At 42.7% G+C, this 10,524-nt stretch overlaps 1 protein-coding gene across 4 annotated transcripts in view; it reads right to left on the bottom strand.

Annotated features, from left to right (window-relative positions):
* The window catches only part of Tps1 (Trehalose-6-phosphate synthase 1), a 35,362-nt gene that overhangs the window by 1,251 nt on the left and 23,587 nt on the right, over positions 1-10,524 (bottom strand). For 3 of the 4 annotated variants that reach the window (XM_076440214.1, XM_076440223.1, XM_076440198.1), the window contains 7 exons: positions 4,812-4,976; positions 3,978-4,206; positions 3,576-3,892; positions 2,826-3,199; positions 2,558-2,749; positions 632-968; positions 69-362 (listed from right to left, as the gene is read on the bottom strand). In XM_076440214.1, the coding sequence (XP_076296329.1) occupies positions 69-362; positions 632-968; positions 2,558-2,749; positions 2,826-3,199; positions 3,576-3,892; positions 3,978-4,206; positions 4,812-4,976 (1,908 nt within the window). The remainder of the gene's footprint in view (positions 1-68; positions 363-631; positions 969-2,557; positions 2,750-2,825; positions 3,200-3,575; positions 3,893-3,977; positions 4,207-4,811; positions 4,977-10,524) is intronic. The other variant, XM_076440204.1, reaches the window with a different exon arrangement.

Raw genomic sequence — 10,524 nt, 5'->3', positions numbered from 1 at the left:
CTGCAGAAAGTGTGATTAGATTGATTGTGCAAATTAAGGTGATTTTAAGTAACTCGGAGAATTCGTACCCTCATAGCGTCTTCATCGGTGACGTCGTCACCGGCATAGATGATTCTGATACGTTCGCTCCAATCCAAACCGAACGCTGTACGCAAGATGTAGATGGAAGCATGACCCTTGTTCCATTCTACCGGTGGTTTCGCTTCGATCGCACAGTGCGCGGAGCACGCCTTGAAGCCGGAATCCTGGATGATCTTTTTCGCCTGCTCAATCATCTGCGGACGACGTTCCATCGGCGTCTCGCGGTAGTGGAACGTCAACAGGGCGCCCTTGTTCTCGACCCAGGCGCCGTCTCTACACAGCTGGGTTTCATAAACGGCATTAGTGTTTGACTTAAAGACGTCCGAAGTAAGACGCTTTTAAAACGTCTTATTTCAGTCCTTTTATTAGTACTAGTCCAGTCAATGAATGTTCATAGAGGGGACGTAGAGCGAAATGGAAGGAACAGTGGGGCCTTTTAGTATGTTTACCTCCTCACTAGTCCAAACAAAAACCCAAAGTTAAAAATTGTGTTCCTTCCATTTCCCTCTACAACTTTTCGTTGACTGGACTATACAGAAAAACCGCTCACTTGCTCCTGCAAGGTCTGCATCAGGTTGCCCACTTTCCCTTCGAATTCGCCGGGCATCGGATGAACGAACTTGCTGCCGTCCGGGTGCAAGATCTCCAGTCCATGGTTCCCGGCGTACGTGATACCTTCTATGCCGACCATCGATTTGACGTTGTTCACGTTCCTACCTGATATGATCGCTATGTACACGTCAGACATATTAGAGAGCCTCTGTAAGACGTTCTTCGTCTCCAGAGGTAAAATAGCGAGGTCCGGATGGGTGGCGATAGGCGCCAGTGTCCCGTCGTAATCCAGCAGCAGGGCCAACTTATGGTTGTCGCCGATATACCTAGGGGACATGTGTTATCACTGGAAGGTTACCCGGCTTTCATCATGAGTCAGGTCGCATCGCACGCGCGGGCCCGCCGTCTTCCAAAAGCGTTCTTTGGCTGAGGTGCAGCTGCTTGTTTTTTTTTGTTTTGCTTGTTTGTTTATTTCTTCTCAACGAGAAGTTCCCCTTCATTCGCATTACCAATTGGAGGAACAACATCCGAAGGACAATTTTTGCGGCTCTGGGATGGACTTACGGGGGGATAGTGATATACGTGCCAAGTTAATTCGATAAGAGGCCAATGGGATGTTAACTCTTGGAAGACATGCTGCACCCTAAGAACTTGCAGCGACGTCTATATATCGCTGCCGAGGATTACTCGTTCAGTACTATTTCTAAATTGCTGATCAGTGTGCGGGATGACTTTAGACAAATGAGCTTCTGAGTTGATTACTTTAACAGTATCGTCAAAGAAATGTTACAGTGAAATTGAGAATACTGTGATATCGAGACTTGAGACCAGAGAGAAAAATAGAGACTCAAGTAAGAAAGTAAAAATAAAACGTCGAGCATACAAGATGTCGCATATCTAATTAATCACTATTCTTTTATTGTAGAACGACGTCTATCCCGTACGGCGAACCCAAGGCTTCAGGATTCTGATGCGTAAAAACGAACACCAAATCATCTTTGGGTTCTTGACTCTTGATACTAAACTGCGCTATCGCCATCAGAGTCCCCACGTCTGCAACTCTAAAATAATGAACTGTGAATCTACTTTTGAAGGTGGTTTCCAATGGTTAGCGGATTAAAGATATAACAGTATCGTACGATCCATTGCTTAGAACAGGCCTTGACACGAATATAGAAATCGCTGCACGCTCGTTAGGGTCAGCATGCCCCCTAACAGTCAACATGATCCTTCGTCATGCCAAATTCATTCCGTATATCGTAGTCCTCGAGAATAGAAAAGCACCATGGACAATTCGTGTTCTCCCACGCTGCGACGTACCCAAACTCATGCTTTATATAATAAAAACTCGTTCGTATTTTCGGTTGTATCGCGATCTATTTCACGAACCCGGAAATTCACGTCCCGGATAGCACGCGACCTCTCGAAGTCGTCTTTCTCGAGACGTTTTTAAAGACGTCTGAACCCCTTGCCGTGCCATTTTCTTTACAGTTACAGTAACATTCATATTTGTTAGACTTCACGACGAGACAGACTCGTTAAAATACGACAAGGGGTTAAGTCTTTAAGATGTCTTTGCGCTATCTGAGATGCGCGCCACACATCCCCAAAGTTCCATAATCGTTTGAATCTCCAAGTTCGAGATCATTCCTCGTAACTATTTCAGTACGCGAGATCAAATAGTATTTAGAAGCATCCCCATCGAATAATGTACAGGCAAACCTACCGACGCTCGCAGGCATAGCGATCGATAATTTGCCGATACACATTAAAGTGCGATTAATTGTTGGATATGGATTATCTTAGTGTCACCATCGTTTAACACCTGAGAACAGTATCTTGATCGTACATTATTGGTTCCCGCTGAAGCGTGTGCTCTGGTCGGGCCCAGTCATGCACATCTGATAACTCCAATGATACATACTTGCTCAAATAGTCATCGAAATCGTCTATGGTCACGGGTTGCATCGTCGTCGCGCCGACAGAGTCGTGTTCTTCGAGCGAGCCCATCACTTGCAGGAACGATTTCATCCAGTAATTCACGTCGTAGATTCTCTCGCGACGTCGCAGATAATTCATCCTCAACGTACGTTCGTCTTCCGGCATGGTAAGAGCTCTGCAACGTAGCAACGAGTTAGTATGATGATGTGCTTCGTGCATTTTTATACAGACAAGCTTCGCGAACTATATACCTGTGTATAACTTCCGCCGCTTCGTCAATTTCGTAAGGATTGCAGATCAAGGCTTCGTGCATCATCTCTCCAGCGCCAGCGAATGGCGAGACGATCAGCACACCTGGCGGTGTGTTGATCTGGCAGGCGACGAACTCTTTCGCTACCAGGTTCATCCCATCCCTGAGCGGTGTGACAAGAGCAACCGCAGCATCCCTGTAGAAGGCTGCTAACTCGTTCTGGCTAACGCAACCGTAAATATACCGAATCGGCGACCAGTTCGGTGTCGTGAAGCGACCGTTGATGCAGCCAATCAGCTGGTCCATCTCCAGTTTCAGATCCTGATACTCGCGCACGTCGGTTCTCGATGGCACGGCAATTTGGAGCATGGTTACCTGAAAGGGAACAACGATTTCAACATCTTTACTGAAATGATGAGGAGGCAGCGGATCTTTATGCGAAACAACAAAATTTCTACCGGAATTCCAACAAACTGGAATGCAATACAAATCTATTTTCTGTCTGAATCCTTTGCCTTACAATAAATTCTGCAAAATAACAAAATTTCCATCGGAATTCCAGCAAACTGGAATGCAATACAAATCTATTGTCCCTCTTCGCCCCTTGCCTTAAAATACCGTGTCTGAATCGTGATGAAAATTCGAAACAGAGTCCATAATAAATGCTAAACAGAATCTAATAAATTCTACTTATTGGTTTTGTTAATCTTTGTCATAAATGCATAGAATCCGTTATCTAGCGACGAGTTACCTGTTCACGGTGCTCGGGGTGCTTCTCCAGGAGCATCTCGAAGGCTTTCAGTCTGTGGACCAGTCCCTTCGTGTAATCGAGACGATCAACGCCCAGTACGATCTTCTGATTAGTCAACATCACTTTGTTGGCTGTCTCGGCCAGCGAGACGAATCTGTCGAAGGGAATGCCTATCGGCAGTGGTCTGACACGGACGGTTCGTCCACCGTGTTCCACCAACAAGTTCTTCCGGTCGACTCTACAGCCGAGGCTTCTTTGGCAGCAATCGACGAAGTTCAGACAGTAGTCCTGAATGTGAAAACCGACCATGTCGCAACCTAGCATGCGATTGTACGTTCGTGAAAAATGGGATCTCCTACCATCGAATGCAAATCAACGAATTCCGTAAACGGAAAAGCTCACCCAGCATTCCCTGAAGGATTTCATCGGCCCATGGGAACAACCTGAATATGTCCCATGGTGGGAACGGGATGTGGAGGAAGAAACCCAGCTTCAATTTTAGATTCTTCTCGTCGGCAGCTTGCCGGATCCAGTTGGCGGCTAACATTAGATGATAGTCGTGCACCCAGACCAACGGCGTGCCGATCGATTGATTTTCCTGCTCTTTGTGAATCTGCTCGAGCGCTCCGACCTGAATCAACAAGCAAGCCGGTTGTTAGTTGTTATGCGTGCGACGGTATCCCGGAAGATTATCCTATCCGCGTTGAATCGTAATCTGTACAGCTAGTCCTCGATTTATAGAGTTTAATCGTTGGGACTCGAGGAACTTTAATTGCGAAATCGAGACATACCTTTCACGCAGAGATGGGCATTATTTGGCGAAAAAAATATTTGAAATACTATTTAATATTTTAGATTTTATTTTGCTCAAAGAAAATAGTATTTTATTTGAACAATCTGAACACCTCGAAATTTGTAATTTAAAAAGAAGTATTGTATACTTCTATTTGAACAATCTGAATCTCGAAATAAAATTTTAACAATTAACAATAAAATATTTCTATTTTAATAATCTGAAACACAAAATAGAATATTTTATTTTTTGCATCGTTATAGCTAATACTTTTAGAAATCGCATTACTTATTTAATATTTCTTATTTCAGCAATTTAAAGAATTTACTATTTACTATTTAAAATACTATGTTCCCCAGCTCTGCTTTCACCCTAGAAGGTTTTTATTCCGGTCTTTACACTATTATTGGGAACAAGATTATATCCCGGAATGGGGCGCTTACCGTCTTCGCGGCGAATTCCTCGTTGACCCTGGAATACGCTCGCCAATGGTCGGCGGTGAAGGTCGCCCGGTCGGGCATCGAGTGGAACAACGGCCAGAAGGTGCCATTGCAACAACCGTTGTAGTACGAGTCGAAAATCACCGGTTCGACGTGCACTGCTACAACCTGGACAGACAAATATTAAAATCTCAGTCGCAAGAACAGTCGTTCATGTACCAAGAAATATTTTATTCCCAGCGAGTGAACTTCCAAAACAAACGATCATTTTCGCAATAAGTTATCGACAATGCAGCGTTCGTGACGAAATGATCGAGACGAAGGGTTAAAGTTGCGATGCGTTCGCAGTGTTTCTGTTGCGTCCAGATAAGGCAAGGAAATTGTTTGTCACATTGTTGCCGACGTACAGAATACCAACGACGATAACGTGCAAAAGTCTGCGACACGATCGACGCTGGCCGTCGACGTCGATTTAAACAGTCGCCAAGTTATGCGTTACGTTCGACTCGCTCGTTCGTAGCAATTGAACGAATCTCTGCGACTTAAGACACGATAGAAATAGAAATCTAATCGGAACGGTAAACGCATTAGGTTGTGCGGGTAAGCGACAGCGGGAATATGCAGATTCTGTGATCGAGGAGGAAGAAGACAAGTTGTTCCTTAATTAATAGATAGAAAATATCGAACGAGGAAAGTGTCAAGAACAACTACTGCTTAACAATACGCAACCACTTGTTGAAACCAGATAATACAAGTGCACTTATCTCCTTGTTATTACATGGACATAAATATTTACGAAGAAACCGTATTACCAAAAGGCGATATAATTAACGGATAATTATCGAACTGATTAACGAACCTCATAACAATGACAGTAACGAATTCGCGTTACGACAGAGATCGCTGCGTGCAAATCTGCTGGTTATTATGAAAATGGTGGAAGTCGAAAAACGAAAAATAATATTGAATAAATGTATGTCACTTTCAAAAGCTTTCATCAGTTCAGAAAATGGTAGAAGTCATCTAAAGTTATTCATAAAATTGTGTCGTACTGCGACATATAAAGGTCACAACGATTTTGTTCGATAATGGGAAAATATTTTGTGATATATGTTCAAATGTTAAAGTGTACGTATCTCGCAGCAAAAGTGTACGACTTACACAATTTTCGTAATATCACCGGCACGAACAATAGACATAAATGAGACACGTCCGTTCAAGGTTGCGTCTCAAGAAAATTCCTTTCAAGAGTCCGGTTTACGCATGCACGACACGACAGAATACTATTTTCCTGCTCGTGTCGCTACGTTATTGATTACTCCTCTCCTTCGTAATGTTTGTAAACATTGCCGGTCGTCGCGACGGTGTCGTAATATCTTGACACGAGCGGTAATTTGGAAGATAACTTCGACGAGAGAGACGGTACTGAAAAATCGATCGATCGAAAAGTCCGATTCTCTTAAACAACTTATAACTTTTTTAACAGTTGACTATACGATTCGGATAACGATTTTGAGAAATTAGAGAAATTAGTTCGGTGCACGATGTGAAAAGAAATTTTCGCATTGTGTTTCATTGATACAGATCTTCGAAACGTGTTTTCTCTGCAATACCGATAACTCGCGTTTTTCCTAAAAGAATTTGTCCACGTTGTCTAGCAAACTGATTGATCTAACTTCTCGAAAAAGTTCAAATCGTATGGTCCACCATGAAGAAAGTTATCGTCATTTTAAGAGCGGCGAATATTAGTGGGAGTCGTTGTACATTTGTACGTAGTTTACTTTTCGAACGTTATCGGCGTTATGTCACTCGAAGTTTTTCCCAATAATTTGATATAAACCGAGAACTATAGATATCTAGATCGATCGAGGGCAAGCGACATTGTGGTCGCCGCTCGTGGCAAGTAGAAACAGCGAGTAACGATCAGACCTGACGGCTCAATCATGTTCTGCATCACGCGTATCCGCCAATTTCGACTAAATTCCCTGAAAAACGAAGCTGCGCTCAAACGGAAACTAAATTGGACATTTTTTCTGTTTAATTCACCCTTTAATCCATGCATTTTCAAATGAAGTTCGTCAAACGAATCGTGCGCCAGTCGATCTATAGCGTTTGATGCATCGGACGTCGCAAAACGTTTTGCTTCTGTCTCGATTATGCTACGTCAGATTCGCCACCCTCGACAGTTATGTCTACGCGAGGGGACATTAATAACGGTCCCATTAGCGATTAGCCCTCTCATTGGCGCTTACGTCAATCAGCGATCGAAAGAACGTGTTTTCACGAGCCCGCGAATCAAGAAGGCCGCGTCGCCAATAAACAAACCAAGACCGGTGGATAACGAGCGATTAACGACGAACGGGAGGAAATTGTCACAGTCTCTTCGGCCGTTATCGAATCATTTGTTAGTTAATTAATTGCTCAAACAATTCCTTATCACTTTCCTTAAGAGCACGGTTTCGCTTTCTTATTTTTCCCATATCGACTCGCGTATGGCTTCGAAACATTACAGATTTTTAGATTTTACTTTTTACTCTTTACTCTTTACTTCATTATTATCATTATTTATTTATTTATTATGAACGGACCGAGGTCCTTTTACACAAAGACCACGTAAATTACTAAGAAAGCACATGCACAAAAAACCTGCTTGTATAAAGGTACCGATATTATCAGTTAATCCTGCGTAATTTATTTATGAAAGTGTGTAACGACCCATTAAAAAAATCAATACTATTACATAGTATTGGAGTTCGCAATAATATATATTCGATTTATAGGATTTATTAATCCATATGTGGATATGCATTTAAGTGTTTGAAAACCTGCTCGAGATCTCAAAGCACGTTCAGGTGCGTAGAAATTGATTAGCATAAGGAGAGAGGGACACATATGGTTATTAATTAAATTAAAAATAAAGCTCTGGTCGGAAACTCTTATGCGCGCAGACAATGTTTCCAGGTCGACTATGTTTAATATTGTTTACGGTATTTACTTTTAGAATTGAAGAAAAATAAACACGAATCTCTTTGACGTGCAAAAGTGTTTTAACAAACTTTCCCACCAGAAAAACATGGAAACAGTGTAACGAAAATTGCGAAGAAAATGCTTCGCCAAATCATCCTAAGTGTTAGAGAACAAAAAGGAAGATCTGCAGCGCTCTCTCGGAGGGGAAAGACGAATTTTACAGAAAGCCTGAAAGTCTGCTATCACGGCGAGGCAATCAGAAGCAGAATGCGAAGTGAAAGCACTAATTAAAATTGTGAATCGAGTGAAATAGAGTGCGATCCATTTCGCAGGGAACAAAGTTCCTCTCGCGAAACCTCTTTTCACCGAGGAACATCAACCACGCGATAGATGAAACTGTTCGTATAATACCTACGTTTAATCACTTCGACTGTTCAGGCAATTTCGAATCGAGCTGGATCACTGTTGATATTCAATTCTGGTAAAAAGTCTGCTTAACTCGCGCCGCAAATTCACTCGAAGAGAGTGCACAAGAACTAATCATCGACGGTCGAGGGAGCGCCGAGAGTATTTGCAGACGAAAAAAAAGTTTAATGTGCTTTATTCAGCCTCGAATGAAAAAAGTGCTGCCAACTTTGCGGTAATATAAGGTACACCACGAGGGCTTTGCACGGGCCAACTTGTTCCTCGTTCCCGTTCTACGGAACAGCGAAAAAAAATCCTACAAGTGGTCGTTTGCGAAAGTCAATTTTCAAATCTGTGATGGATTCAGCCTCCGCAAAAATTGTCCTGCGTTTTCGAGAACGTTTACGCTACATTTTCGAGAACAAAAAACGTGTCTTCGAGAAAGTTTTTCTTCGCGAGTTGCAGAGGATTGAATCGAAGTGACCGACGCGATGTGGAGCACGTGACGAATCTCGCAAATAAGACTGTCGCGATAGTACAGCTAGATACGTTTAACAACATGTTTTGAATAAAAGAACCGGCAGCAAGGGGATGAAGAAGAACGGCGGGAGGGGGAAGAATCGTCTCACTGTATATCGGTCGATTGTAATGCAGCGCGGGCGTGTGACGCTCGTCGAGAGCTCCCGGTCGCGATAACGCGTAATTAAAATGTTTTCGATCGTTCCGTTCGTTTTTTTGACGCTCGGCAGCCGTGCCCGGATTGTTTACCATCTCCGTCTTAGGCGAAACGAATAATCTTCTTCTGTGAAGCGTCTGACCCCGCCTGTTGCGAAACGCGGCCGCCATTACACGTATTCTTCTTCTGTGTTTATGTTAGAAGGGTTCGTTTATTAGGTAACGTGTGAATAATATTTTCTTAACCCCTTGCTATATTTTAAAGTCTCACAAATATGTTGTGTTTCCTTTTAGATGAAGTAAAATTTGATTTATGCATTTATAACAAAAATGGGCACGTACAATTTAAAACAGTGGATTAAAAAGATTTTTAAGGCCACCGTTTCACTTTAATAAGATAATTAAAAGATGAGTGAAATTTTTATTTGACTCCTGTGTCTTCCAATCAATGCCAACATTTTTTATTTTGCATAAAGATCCGCAGTCTAGTAATTTATTCGATAGACTCGAGTCACGAGGTCGATACTGGAAAATCCACCGAGCAAGTATCACTGACCCCTCCGGCTTCGCCGACGTTTGATTTCTCGGTTTCGCGAAAAATGCAAAAAATTACATAAGCTCCGATAGTCTTGTCCCTGGCCGACCGAGTTGAAAACAGCTTGCGTCGATACGACCACCACGAACCCGAAGAGCAAGGTTTGCATAGATCCGTTCTCGTATCGCGGCGCTCCTTTATTTTTCTTGAATGTTCGCTAATGGTCAATGGGAATGCGTCAAAGGAAAAGAGAGAGAGGGAGAGAGACAGAAAAATCGCGAGATAACGAAAACTCGCTCGAGGTCTTCCCGCACGGTTCTATTAATAATTATATTAAGTCGCATACGGGAATAGCGACGTCGGTTAATCGACACCGTCTCAGTTCGAGACGGACATCACACGTCACCGTATTGTTCCCTTCGGACGTATCAATTTAAGAGACGCAAAAATTGGATCGATACGATGATATATGACGTCCGAGAGGGCATCGAAGTGTTTGAAATATGTATACGTGCATGTGCATCGCTCGGCGATTACATTTCGTGTAAATATTAGGTTGTAAGTCTCGTTTACGACTGCCCCTTATCGATTCGGACGTTGCTAATCTCTCCCGAACGCGGAGCAATTGCAACTCTGGTATTCGAACCATTGAAAGGCTAGCTGAAAACAACGAGGGAGGCGTTGTCGACAGTTGTCTCCATCAGTTTTGTTCGAAATGTGGTACAATGGAAATAAAATTGTTGTAAAAACAATTCTGGAGAAAAAGAAACATAATTGTGAACATGTGGGACACAGGTTGTACTTGCTTGAAACGGACGGGTCCTACTATCATACTGTCCAACACCAAATTTGTTCCACAACTACTGTTGACTGGTTCTTATATGTAGGATTATATGTACGTGGATGTTGAACAATAGATTGCAAAATATCTGTATTCGCGCGCAGATTTTTGCGCGACTAATGTCAAACCGTCAAGATTACGATGCAATAAAAGTTAGCAGTTTATCGTGATATGCTCGCTCCAGGCCGGGCAGCATCTGCTTCGACGAACAGTTTATCCTTTCACAATGGAATCACTGTGATTTTATTGTTTAAAAATATATCTTTCACGTCGGCTGCTTCCCGATAAGATTC

Source organism: Lasioglossum baleicum, chromosome 2, assembly GCF_051020765.1.
Source record: "Lasioglossum baleicum chromosome 2, iyLasBale1, whole genome shotgun sequence".
Lineage (NCBI taxonomy): Eukaryota > Metazoa > Arthropoda > Insecta > Hymenoptera > Halictidae > Lasioglossum > Lasioglossum baleicum.
This window is presented reverse-complemented; position numbering and strand designations above follow the sequence as displayed.